The 14,449-nt window shown below is 36.5% G+C and overlaps 1 protein-coding gene across 1 annotated transcript in view; it reads left to right on the forward strand.

Moving 5' to 3' along the window:
- The first annotated feature begins 985 nt into the window (after positions 1-985).
- LOC123530128 (ATP-binding cassette sub-family D member 1-like) overlaps positions 986-14,449 on the forward strand; it is a 40,954-nt gene continuing 27,490 nt past the window's right edge. The window contains exons 1-2 of the mRNA XM_045310842.2: positions 986-1,959; positions 4,450-4,630. Coding sequence (XP_045166777.2) covers positions 1,060-1,959; positions 4,450-4,630 — 1,081 coding nt within the window. The 5' untranslated portion in view covers positions 986-1,059. The remainder of the gene's footprint in view (positions 1,960-4,449; positions 4,631-14,449) is intronic.

Genomic DNA, 14,449 nt, shown 5'->3' on the forward strand with positions numbered 1-14,449 from the left:
ACACTCCAGGACCCATTTTAAATGTCTGTAACCTACATTTTCTTGAAGAATATTGTTAGTGCTAAAGAAAAATCAAAAGAAAAGTAGGGGTCATGTTTGATGCAAGAAAAATAATTTCAGTCAAACACACAAACTGCAAAATCAGCTAAAAAATGAGACCCCAAATTATACTAGTGGTGTATGATCTAAGTTTCCATGAAAAAATTTGTCATGTTATTTCTTTATAAAAATGCTACCTACATGTCAGTAATAGATCTGTCATGTGATTTTAGCAAAAAGAAAAATTGCAAAGAAAATAAGGAAAATAGCTCTACAGAGCAAAAAAACTGAGGACTATTTGTGTCCGCCATTATGCGATACCATTTTTTTTCGCACCATTTTTCTATTTAGTGTCTGTATGCCTTATACCATAAAATACAAAATGTTTTAATAGACTCCTATTTCAGCCGTAAATAAAGTAAGACAAGGGAAGTAATTAGTCTAATGTTTGACCTGTAGTTTGAACAGCAGTTCTCACTCTGTCTTTTAGGTAGCACCTAATATCGTATCAAATATAATACAGTGTTAGGGTGGAACTGGCAGAAGTGCGTCTATCCCACAGAACCACATTTTGATATTGTCTTGCGAGTCGCTGAAATTCATATTTCCAGAAAAGAATAATCAATTTCAGTGATACATTTCCATGTAATTGTCTTTTGACTTCGTTTATGTATATTACTACCCACCAGGATATATATGAGGTAAGTACGGTACTGTATTTGCCACAGCATAGAATTTGAGCTATCAACAATTATGCTTAACTTGTATCATTTGTGCAAATAATTTCATACGTGTTTAAATCAGCTGATGTATACATGTCTGTTTAGCAATGAAATCTTTTACTGTTATATCAAATATAATGAACGGCTACCGGATTTTAGAGTAAGTTGTAAATGGTAGGGTATAGTTATTTGTTGAGCCGGTGCAAGGGTCAAAGTTCCCACGTGAAATAAAAATGGAGGACAAGTGAGGGTGTATTTGACAGTTAAGATGTAATTTTTGTATTACTAAGGCATAAACATGACCAAGGTGTGGAAAGCTCTCGTAAAACTACTAAAGGCAGCAGTCTCCAACAAATATGTAAGAGAGAAGATTGTTTTTGGTGTTGCTGTCTGCATATTCACAACTTACTCGGCAAGGAGGTTGTATCCGAGGGTACTGAAGAGTTATGCCAAGAGAACAAATGCTAAGTCATCTCCGAAGAAAGACACTCCAAGTGTAGATAAACGTTTCTACAAGCAGTTGAAATATATTCTTAAAATAATCGTACCCAAAGTATGGAGCAAAGAACTGGGTGTCTTATCTTTACATACATGTACACTAGTTGTACGTACATTCCTTTCAATATATGTTGCTAAATTAGATGGTCGTATTGTGAAGACAATTGTAAGACGTGATGTTAAAGCATTCCTGATTCTTCTTGCACAGTGGATTGGAATTGCAATTCCAGCAACATTTATTAATAGTGTAATACGCTTCTTAGAAAGTCAGTTAGCCCTTGTATTCAGGACACGATTAGTAGACCATGCTTATAAAGCATATTTTGATGATCAAACTTACTATAGGGTCAGTAACTTAGATAGTAGGTTGCAAAATGTTGACCAGTGTCTTACAGAAGATATAACACTATTCACATCGTCTTTGGCTCATTTATATTCACATATTACAAAACCGTTACTGGATGTTGCCCTCATGTCTTTCACTTTATACAGACTAGCATCAAGCCGAGGTGCAAGTTCATCAGTCCCAACAATTGTTGCCACAACTGTTTTATTTGTAACAGCAGAGATTTTAAGAGCGGTTTCGCCTAAGTTTGGAAAGCTGGTTGCTGAAGAAGCAAATAGGAGAGGCTATCTTAGATACATGCAGTCAAGAATTATCACAAATGCTGAAGAAATTGCATTCTATGGTGGACACAAGGTACCATTAACCCTTTCATCCTACCTATTTTATAGAAATTTAGGGCGTCCGCAGCCTATCGCATTTGGAGCCACTGGCTCAAACTTTGACTAAAGTGGCTCCAAAAAATCCCGAGTGGCAAAACATTATGGCTCCACATATATTTTCATTTTTTACCCACGTTGTTATTGTGTATTTGATCCGGAAGCGTGGTTACCGTTTCGCGCCTCTCGGATATTCTCCCGGGTAGATAATACCGATAGCAAGTAATCAGCTGACGCATGTTTCGACAGGTGTATATTACATAATGTTGTGACATGTGTGTGCGAGTTAACTGGAGCGGGGGAGACGGATGTGATCAATTATTAAAGAAAGCACGTTTTCAATGGAAATGTTTGAAGTATCCGCTGATGTTTATTTTAATTGATCCAATTATCGATGACCAAACCAATTTTATTGATCAATGAGCGGTGACCCATTTGTTTTGAATGGCTGTTTTCCCGACGATTTTTTTGGTTCTTTGTACGAGATTAACTAAATCAGATAATATTTACGGTAATTGCTATAATTATCCGACATTTTTAAATAATTTCAAACTTTTCTTTCAATTTCCGCCATATTTTGTAATTTTAGCATGACACCTTGTGTCAGTTTTGTTGTTCACAGTTTGATCTCGGTTGCAGTTGATACTCGATATTTAATTACTTAGTATCATAATATCTTTGATTTTTATATTTCTTTCAGCAAAATAATGTTAAATTTACATGAAATTAAAATTATATAAGGAAAAAATTTTAATGATTAATTTTATTGAAAATGTATTCAGATTTGCACTAGAAGAAACTTGCTATGAATTCAAATGAAAAACAAAGAAACAGAACATTATTCCTGTGTGCTTATATAACATGCTTATGATTAATAAATACCTACTGTCTGATTTATGATTGCAGTCATTATTTTTGTCTTGCAAGTTTTCTTTATTAGAAATATCATAAAATGTTAGGTTCTGCATAAAGATTGTATTGCACACCATGTAGTAAACAATGCAGTAACTTACAAAAGAGACATTTATAACCAAAAAACCTTGGAAATATACCTTCTGTTTGATGTAGACAAAGGTGTGCAACGCACAAAATGCACCCTTTCCCATTTTTAAGTACCCTGCCCTTTTAAGAGCTCTCGTAAAATCCCAATAAATGCACATCTTTCTGTTTAAAAGAGTCTGTTGATAGTTGAAAGTTGATTTATATGATGAATAGGAGATTGTGTTTTTAATAAGCATGCTAATTTAATTTTGTATCATCATTGATAAAAAGACTTAAAATTGTTATTTATTTATTTGTTATAAGAAAATATAAACACAAAAGATATTACATTTACACAGTAAGTATAACACATATTATGTTGTTTATTTTATACACATATCCCTTCTTTATGCATAGAAAACAGACCAAGGCTTCAAAAAAACAGATTGGCTCCAAAGTGGCTCTAAAATTTTGAAAGTGGCTAAACTGGTGGCTCCAACTTTTAAAATCCCAGTGGAAGCCCTGAAATTAATACATGCATTTATTGGAATAAATTTGGTAGTCCCTTGTGTGGTCAGACTGTCACTTAATAGACACACCTGATGTGTCTACATATCATGATATGTTTACAGTATAGTGTGTCAACCTTATTATATCTCCCACACCACTGTGGTGGGAGACATATTAATATTCTCCTGTCTGTGTGTCCGTGTGTCTATCTTATCTGTCTGTCACAAATCTTGTCTGCGCTCTAAGTCGAACATTTCTCATCAGATATTCACCAAACTTGGGCAAAATGTGTTTGCCAATAAGTCTTTGGCAAAGTTCGATAACTAGCCAAATCTGTCCTGGCACTTCATAATTATGGCCCTTGAATTACCAAAACTACTGATGCCAGTGATACAGGTTTTGGTGCATGGTTGGCTCAGATACATAGTGGGGAAGAAATGCCAATCTAGATGATTAGGCAGTTGTGGGAGACATGCGCTTTTCTCAAAAGCAGCTCTTGTTTTCTTCTGGACTTCAATGAAAAAAATTTAACTCTCTGAAAAATATTTTGTTTTTGTTGGGTTTAATGCCATTTTCAACAGTATTACAGTCATGTAATGGCGGGCAGTTAACCTAACTGGTGTTCCTGGATTCTGTACCAGTACAAACCTGTTTTCCGCAAGTAACTGCCAACTTCCCCACATGAATCAGAGATGGAGGACAGATGATTTCGGACACAGTGTCGTTTATCAAATCATCACAGAGAACATACGCCCTGCCCAAGGATCAAACTCATGACCCCGCGATCCGTAGACCAACGCTCTACCTACTGAGCTTAGCATGTGGGGCTGAAAAGTATGATGTATTCATGTTGATAATTAATGCCAATATAATATTCCAGTCCAGAGGTGCCAGCTCATTACTAAAGAGTTGGCCTCGAACTTTGTACTTTCCATTCTTTCTATTATAACATTGCTATAACTTACTCTCGTTACAGGTGGAGCTGAATCTGCTGCAAAAAAGTTATCTACGACTGAAGCGGCAAATGGAAGCTATTTTCTGTCAACGACTCTGGTATATCATGTTGGAGCAGTTTCTTATGAAATATGTTTGGAGTGCAAGTGGTCTCATCATGGTAGCTATACCTATTATTAGCACAGGAGGTGTGAGATCAGATGGTAGGTTTACAACACTTACAACAACATGAAGACTTTAAGTAATGGTTGTAGCTAGGCATCAGGCAGGATTTCTGTTAAAGAATAACCCCTTTAAGAATACTGAGTTATGTTTCAGTTAGGAGCCAATAATAATGCATTTAATGTTAATTAATTGTGGATAATCAATTTCCAGGTCCCAAAAGACAAAAAGTTGTTATAAAGATTAATTCAACAGGTTCAAGATGACTTGGAGCAGCATGCTTTCATCACAAGATCAATATTTTTAAAACAATAACTAAGTACACTGGACCCCTTTATAACGCTGTCATTGGGGTCCAAAGTTCGGGACCCGTGGATCTAGCGGGGTTAAATTAACGCGAGTTGGTCGTATATGCAATAGCCCACCCACACTGGGACTGGTTTTTGCATGCAAGTACATACAGCTATCATTTAAAGGCATATAGCTTGGAAACTTAATTTTTCTTTTTCTAGGTCAATTACCAACCTCACTGGGTCAAGTCCCATAACTCTGACATGTATTTTGAGCAAATTATGCCCCCTTTTGGACTTCTGGTTAATTCTGGTTAAAGTTTTACATGCAAGGTACTATCTCCAAACCTAATTCAGATATTGAATTGAAACTTCACATGTGTCTTTGGGGTTATAAAACTACTTGATAGCATCAAGTCCCATAACTCTGACCTGCATTTGGCCAAATTATGCCCCCTTTTGGACTTAGAAAATCCTGGTTAAAAGTTTTGTGTGCAAGTACATAGAGGATATTTGTTTGTTTTGAGTGAATATGGAATATATCTCACTGAAAAGTGAGAAAATTTCAAATATTTTAACGAGTGCGTAGCGCGAGTGAAAATGTGAAAATTTTCTCACTTCGAGGTGAGATATATTCCATATTCACGAAAAACAAACAAATTTTCTTTTTATTTTATGCTCAGTTACGTTTAAATGTGCATTTTGCAACTATTTTTAATCTCAGCGCGGGAAACAGACGCGCGTAAACAGACATGACGTCAGACGTGCTGTGACGTTATAAAGACGCATACATCATAAAGTTCCGTTTCATTTTTAGCTCGACTATACGAAGTATAAGAAGAGCTATCCTACTCGCCCAAGCATCGGCGTCGGCGTCTTTCCGTGTCCCCACCTTGGTTAAAGTTTTGGTGCACTTTCTCTTTTTCAACTTATCTCTGTAATTACTTGATGGATTTGATTCAAACTTGAAATACTTATTCCTCATCATCATCCACATCATCTTGACATAAGGGCCATAACTCTGGCACCAATATTTCATGAATTATCCCCCTTATCACATAGATTTTCAGGTTTAAGTTTTGATGCACTTTCACTCTCTGTTATTACTGAATGGATTTGGTTCAAACTTAAAATAGTTGTTCAACATCATCACCCACATCATATGACACAAGGTGCATAACTCTGGCACCATTTTTTCATGAATTATTCCCCCCTTTTACTTAGAATTTCAGGTTAAAGTTTTGGTGCACTTTCACTCTATCTCTGTTATTACTGAATGGATCTGATTCAAACTTAAACAATTGTTCAACATCATTACCCTTATCATATGACATAAGGGCCATAACTCTGGCACCAATTTTTCATGAATTATTTATCCTTTTTACTTAGAATTTTAGGTTAAAGTTTTGATGCACTTTCATTCTACCTCTGTTGTTACTGAATGGATTTAATTTAAACTTAAAATAGTTGTTCAACATCATCACCAACACCATATGACGCAAGGTGCATAACTCTGGCACCAATTTTTCATTAATTATTACCCTTTTTACTTAGAATTTCAGGTTAAAGTTTTGATGCACTTTCACTCTGTCTCTGTTATTACTGAATGGATTTGATTCAAACTTAAAATAGCTGTTCAACATCATCACCCACAACATATGACACAAGGTGCGTAACTCTGGCACCAATATTTAATGAATTATGCCCCTTTTTGCTTAGGATATACTTATATAGTGTTTTGATACATTTTATCTTTACCTCTCTTATTACTTTAAGTTGATATTTTTGACATAGACTCAGGCTAATGTGCAGTATCTTCATCCACAATTGGAGTCATTAAACACTCCAGTGACAACTCTAGTTTCCTCAGATGTGCCCAGTTTCACTATCCAGCATCGAAATAGTCGAGCGTGCTGTCTCCTGTGACAGCTCTTGTATTTTTTGCTGCATAACGTTATGAAATTCTCTTTAAGTAAAATAATTTGAATCGAGAAATATACTATAAAGAACAAAGTGCGACTACAGTTTTCATCCTGTTTTAAGCAAATAATTTAAAATTCATACACAATGTAATGAGGGGGCAGAACTATATTTCTCACAGTGTGAAAATATAGATTTCATATTTTCACAGTGTGAGTGATGAGATATAAAAATATTTAACTGATTGAATACAGTATTTCATTAGTTAGCGTAAAATAAATACAGCTATTACTTATAAGCATATAGATTTGAAACATATTTTTTCATTTTCTAGATCAATTACCAACCTCAGTAGGTCAAGTTTCGTAACTCTGACATGAATTTTGGGCAAATTATGCCCCCTTTTGGACTTAGAAAATTCTGGTTAAAGTTTTGCATGCAAGTTACTATCTGCAAAACAAATGCAGATATTAAATTGAAACTTCACATGTGCCTTTGGGGTTATAAAACTAGTTGATTGCAGCAACCATAACTCTGACATGCATTTTAGTCAAATTATGTCCCCTTTTGAACTTAAAACTTCTGGTTAAAGTTTTGCATGCAAGTTACTATCTCTAAAACTAATGCAGATACTGGATTGAAACTCTATAGATATTTCAACATTTAGGGTAATATTTTCCTGCTCCTGGGACAATATTTCGAATAGTCGAGCATTTGCTGCCTTACGGACAGCTCTTGTTAAATAGTACAGTTTACATTCTCATGTACATCTAGAAAGGGTTTCGTTGGTTGGGATATGAAGGGGATTTTTTAGCTCAACTATTCATAGAATAGCAGAGCTATTGGACTTGCCTGTGCGTCGGCGTCTGCGTCCCGATTTGGTTAAGGTTTTGTATGTAAGCTGCTATCTCGGTAACACTTGTTGGAATGGATTGAAACTTCACACACTTATTCACGTGATAAACTGACTTACATTGCACAGGTTCCATAACTCTATTTTACTTTTTTACAAAATTACGCCCTTTTTTAGCTCGACTATTCAAAGAATAGTCTAGCTATTCTACTCACCCTGGCGTCAGCGTCACACCTTGGTTAAGTTTTTGCATGCAAGTACATACAGCTATCATTTAAAGGCATATAGATTTGAAATTTATCTTTTCTTTTTCTAGGTCAATTACCAACCTCACTGGATCAAGTCCCATAACTCTGACATGTATTTTGAGCAAATTATGCCCCCTTGTGGACTCAAAAAATTCTGGTTAAAGTTTTACATGCAAGTTACTATCTCCAAAACTAATGCAGATTTTGAATTGAAACATCACATGTGTCTTCAGGGTTATAAAACTAGTTGATAGCAGCAAGTCCCATAACTCTTACCTTCATTTTGGCCAAATTATGCCCCCTTTTGGAATTAGAAAATCCTGGTTAAAGTTTTGTGTGCAAGTACATACAGCTAATACTAAAAGGCATATAGATTTGAACCTTATTTTTTCTTTTTCTAGATCAATTATCAACCTCACTGGGTCAAGTCCCATAACTCTGACATGTATTTTGAGCAAATAATGCCCCCTTTTGGGCTTAGAAAATTCTGGTTAAAGTTTTACATGCAAGTTACTATATCCAAAACTAATGCAAATATTGAATTGAAACTTCACAAGTTCAAGGTTATAAAACTAGTTGATAGCAGCAAGTCCCATAACTCTGACCTTCATTTTGGCCAAATTATGCCCCCTTTTGGAATTAGAAAATCCTGGTTAAAGTTTTGTGTGCAAGTACATACAGCTATTACTAAAAGGCAGATAGATTTGAAACTTATTTTTAGCTCGACTATTCGAAGAATAGGGGAGCTATCCTACTTGCCCCGGCGTAGCCGTGAGCGTCACACAAATGTTAAAGTTTGCGTACCACCCCAAATATTTTCAAAGTCCATTGAGATATTGCTTTCATATTTTGCATGCTTGTTTACCATCATGACCACAGTCTGTAAAAAGGAGGAGGCAACTCTATCAAGCATTTTGACTGACTTATGGCCCCTTTTTGACTTAGAATAAACGTTAAAGTTTGCGTACCACCCCAAATATTTTCAAAGTCCATTCAGATATTGCTTTCATATTTTGCATCCTTGTTTACCATCATGACCCCAGTCTGTGAAAAGGAGGAGGCAACTCTGTCAAGCATTTTGACTGAATTATGGCCCCTTTTCGACTCAGAATAAATGTAAAAGTTTGCGTACCACTCCAAATATTTTCAAAGTCCATTTCAAAAAGGGGCCATAATTCAGTCAAAATGCTTGATAGAGTTGCCTCCTCCTTTTTACAGACCGGGGTCATGATGGTAAACAAGTATGCAAAATATGAAAGCTTAGAATAAATGTTAAAGTTTGCGTACCACCCCAAATCTTTTCAAAGTCCATTGAGATATTGCTTTCATATTTTGCATCCTTGTTTACCATCATGACCCCAGTCTGTGAAAAGGAGGAGGCAACTCTTTCAAGCATTTTGACTGAATTATGGCCCCTTTTCGACTTAGAATAAATGTTAAAGTTTGCGTACCACCCCAAATATTTTCAAAGTCCATTGAGATATTGCTTTCATATTTTGCATACTTGTTTACCATCATGACCCTTGTCTGTAAAAAAGGAGGAGGCAACTCTATCAAGCATTTTGACTGAATTATGGCCCCTTTTTGACTTAGAATAAATGTTAAAGTTTGCGTACCACTCCAAATATTTTCAAAGTTCATTGAGATATTGCTTTCATATTTTGCATACTTGTTTACCATCATGACCCCAGTCTGTAAAAAGGAGGAGGCAACTCTGTCAAGCATTTTGACTGAATTATGGCCTCTTTTCGACTTAGAATATGCTTATTGTAATGTTGAAGTTTGCGTACCAATTTATTATACTATCAAGCACTGAGAATAGTCGAGCACGCTGTCCACTGACAGCTCTTGTTTCTTTTTCTAGATCAATTACCAACCTCACTGGGTCAAGTCCCGTAACTCTGACGTGTATTTTGGGCAAATTATGCCCCCTGTTGGACTTAGAAAATTCTGGTTAAAGTTTTACATGCAAGTTACTATCTCCAAAACTAATGCAGATATTGAATTGAAACTTCACATAGCCCGCCCGCTTAGCTCAGTAGGTAGAGCGTCGGTCTACGGATCGCGGGGTCGTGAGTTCGATCCTCGGGCGGGGCGTATGTTCTCCGTGACTATTTGATAAACGACATTGTGTCTGAAATCATTAGTCCTCCACCTCTGATTCATGTGGGGAAGTTGGCAGTTACTTGCGGAGAACAGGTTTGTACTGGTACAGAATCCAGGAACACTGGTTAGGTTAACTGCCCGCCGTTACATGACTGAAATACTGTTGAAAAACGGCGTTAAACCCAAAACAAACAAACAAACAAACAAAAAACTTCACATGTGCCTTTGGGGTTATAAAACTAGTTGATAGCAGAAAGTCCCATAACTCTGATCTTCATTTTGGTCAAATTATGTCCCCTTTTGAACTTAAAACTCTTGATATTTAACCTTTTTGGGTAATATTTTCCTGCTTCTGGGACAATATTTCGAATAGTCGAGCTTGGCTGTCTTACGGACAGCTCTTGTTTGACTTAAAAATTTTTGGTTAAGGTTTTGTATGTAAGCAGTAACCACTTGTGGGAATGGATTGAAACTTCACACACTTATTTACTACATGATAAACTGACTTACATTGCACAGGTTCCATAACTCTTTTTGGCTTTTTTATAAAATTATGCCCCTTTTTTCGACTTAGACATTTTTGGTTAAGGTTTTGTATGTAAGCTGGTATCTCAGTACTCACTGATGGGAATGGATTGAAACTTCACACACTTGTTCACTGTCATGATCTGACATGCACAAAGCATGTCCCATAACTCTATTCATTTTTTTTTTTTCAAAATTATGCCCCTTTTTTGACTTAACAGTTTTTTGTTAATTTTTTTATGTAAGCTGGTATCTCAGTATCCACTAACGGGAAAGGATTGAAACTTGACACACTTATTCACTGTCATAATATGACAAGCAGTGCAAAGGGTCAGTAACTCTACTTCGCATTTTACAAAATTATGCCCATTTTTCAACTTAGGAGTTTTTGGTTAAATTATTATATGTGAGCTGGTATCTCAGTACCCACTAATGGGAATGCATTGAAACTTCACACACGTGTCCATTGTCATGAGCTGATAAGCACTATGCAGGTTCTATAACCCTGTTTTGCTTTTTTACTTAATTATGCCCCCTTTTTGACTCGTATTCATTCAGTTGACAAGGCTGTTCAATAGTCAAGCGTTGCAGTCCTCTTACAGCTCTTGTTTTTTCAGGAATAGGGGAAAATAACATACTTTTTGGACAGGGGAATGGGGCCGAATTTCAACCGCTAAACGGCCTAAAAAATCACTGAAGCTAGAATCACTAAACCTCACATAAGTATCAATTTTAACATGCTTGAACTGTCAAACCTCACATAATTATTAGAGCATGGTCTTTGCTCCCATATAGAACTATCCTCCTTGACTTAGTAAAAGTAGAGTTTTTCCCCTTGATTTGTTTGGAAAAAAAAAATGAATGCTTATAATTGAACAAGTATTTGTGATAGAATCACCAGACCTCAAATAATAATTAATAAGCACATCACCTTTGCTCACATATTGTATTATCCCCCTTTGCCTAGTAAAAACAATTTTTAATCCCCCGCCACAAGTGGTGGGGGGTTATAGGAATGGTCTCCGTCCGTCCTTCCGTCCACTCCATATCTCCTATACCCCTTGAAGGATTTTCATGAAACTTGGGTCAAATGATCATCTCATCAAGACGATGTGCATAACTCGTGAGTCAGCCTTATCGGCTCAAGGTCAAAGGTTTAAGCCTTCCATTTTGTGTCCGCTTTATATCTCCTAAACCCCTTGAAAGAATTTTATAAAACTTGGGTCAAATGATCACCTCATCAAGATGATGTGCAGAACTCATGAGTCAGCCATGTTGGCTCAAGGTCAAAGTCACAACTCTGGGTCAAAGGTTTGAGCCTTCCATTTTGTGTCTGCTTTGTATCTCCTAATCCCCTTGAAGGATTCATATGAAACCTGGGTCAAATGATAACCTACCCAAGACGATGTGCAGAACTCATATGCAGGCTCAAGGTCAAGGTCACAACTCAAGGTCAAAGGTTTTGTGTCCGCTCTATATCTCCTAAACCATTTGAAGGAATTTTATAAAACTTGGGTCAAATGATCACCTCATCAAGACAATATGCAGAACTTTTGAGTCAGCCATGACGGCTCAAGGTCAAGGTCACAACTTAGGGTCAAAGATTTGAGCCTTCCATTTTGTGTCCACTCTGTATCTGCTAAACCCCTTGAAGGATTTTCATCGAACTTTGGTCAAATGATCACCAGTGACCTCATCAAAAACTCTTGAGTCAGCCATGTCAACTCAAGGTCAAAGTCACAACTCAAGGTCAAAGGTTTAAGCTCTGTATCTCCTAAACCCCTTGAAGGATTTTCATGAAACTTGGGTCAAATGATCACCTCATCAAGACGATGTGCATAATTCATGAGTCAGCCATGTCTGTTCGTTAAGGTCACAGCTCAAGGTCAAAGGTTTACCCTTTCACTATCCATAACAGTGACAGATTTAGCAGTCTTTCAGACTGCCTTGTTACTCTTAATTTGGTAAAAAAAAGTTGAAATTGCTTATAATTCAAAATGTATTTTGACTAGGATCACCAAACCTTGCATAATAATTAATCAGCACATGACCTTTGCTTACATGAAGTGTTATTCCCCGTGACCTAGTAAAGCGGAGTTTTTCCCATTGATTTGGTTAATATTGGGATTTTGACTATAATTCTATCACTATAGGGCGGTGGGGCACTTACAGTTTCATCAGGATCACTTCATTGATTTTAAAGTTATTGTCCTTTAATTATGTTACAATCCATAAAATCCCACATAACAAAGTAATCCACTGATGTTCATGAAATTTAATGCAAATATATCATTTGGGTGGTAGTGCTTGCACATCTTTCATAAGGATCTATTCAGTAACTTCAGAGTTTGGTAGCTCATTGATGGATCTTTACTTCTCAAGGGCAGAGTTTTCCTCTTTTTTGTAAAACATGGAAACCAACAAACCATTGCAGGGTTTTTTTGTACATCACTTGTATATATCTGGAAATCATATATCTTTCAAAACATAGTCCCCTCATTCACAAACAACTTGTTCTGTGGGGGGTAAAAAATCACTGAATTTGCTTATTCTCATCTTTTCTCTTTACATTTTGCTTTAATAATTTTAATATAAGGGGAAAACATTGGAAAGTGATAAATGTTGCTGATGGTGAACCAGTTGTCCTCATCTCTGAGTGAGAGCAATATTTGGGTGTGTTAACTTTTACCCTGCTAAATTTCTAAAGTGGACTAGTCCATCATTCAATTTGGTCAGTTCCACTTACTAATTAAAGGAGTGTTCACTGAAAATTTAATGACTGAAAAGATCTTGATCTGCACTGGCCGCAAAGGCAAAATCACTTGCCGCCAGTAGGATAAAGGTTAATGCCTTTTCATATTGTTATTATTACAGTTTGTTATCTGCATTTTATGTTTTGTCAGTGTTCCCAGAAACCCCCACATGGGGATTTTTCACCCCCAGAATGGTACTTTGCACCCCCAGTTTTGGAGACAGTTGTTACATATCTCTTAGTGAGGGGGTGCAAAAGTACAAGAAAAACTCAGTTTTCAGCCCCAACCACCTCGGTAGCCTGGTGGTAGAACACCCGCTTCGAGTGCGGGAGGTCGTGGGTTTGATCCCCGGCCGCGTCATACCAAAGACGTTAAAAATGGTACTAGTAGCTTCCTCGCTTGGCGCTCAGCATTAGGAGGATAGTGCTAGGACTGGTCAGCCCAGTGTTAGTATAATGTGACTGGGTGGGGTATCATGCCACGTGTCTACGGCATGATATTCCAGTGAGGCAGCACTATAAAGTTGGGCATTGTGCTCACTGCTACAAGTAGACCCCGTCATTTATATGACTGAAAAAATGTTGAAAAAGACATTAAACCTGAACACACACACACACACAGTTTTCACCCCAACTTTAAATGACAGTGGGAACACTGTTTTGTTAATACTTAAATCTAAATGATATAATGGAGGACTTCAGGGAAGATTAGTCCATGATCGACATGGCTTCCTTCTTTAATAAATTTTTTTTTATTATTATGCGAGTCTTGGACCAGTTTGGAGAGCCTTGCAAATTTGTGTCTATATTGCCTATGGGGAAATTAAATGTTGTTGATTTTGAAATTTAGCTTATTTGACATTTATATGAAATGATATACATTGTAATTAAATCTATATTTAGTATATTATCAGATGAAATGGTAGCTACTGTATCATGTATATCATGTATGTAAGTTTTATTCAACAGGTCAAAAACACTGATATCTTTTTATCAGAATTACAAGATTAATTCACACAGTTCACACTGACATAATTACACAGTTCACACTTACATAATTACTTACATAATTATGGATGGTTTGACCTGCAGATGCTGAGTGGTACCAGGGCACTTGTTCAGCTGATTTTGTGGCAGAATATGGGTTTTTTTGTCCTTTATAGCAA

Source organism: Mercenaria mercenaria, chromosome 13 (assembly GCF_021730395.1).
Source record: "Mercenaria mercenaria strain notata chromosome 13, MADL_Memer_1, whole genome shotgun sequence".
Classification (NCBI taxonomy): Eukaryota; Metazoa; Mollusca; class Bivalvia; order Venerida; family Veneridae; genus Mercenaria; species Mercenaria mercenaria.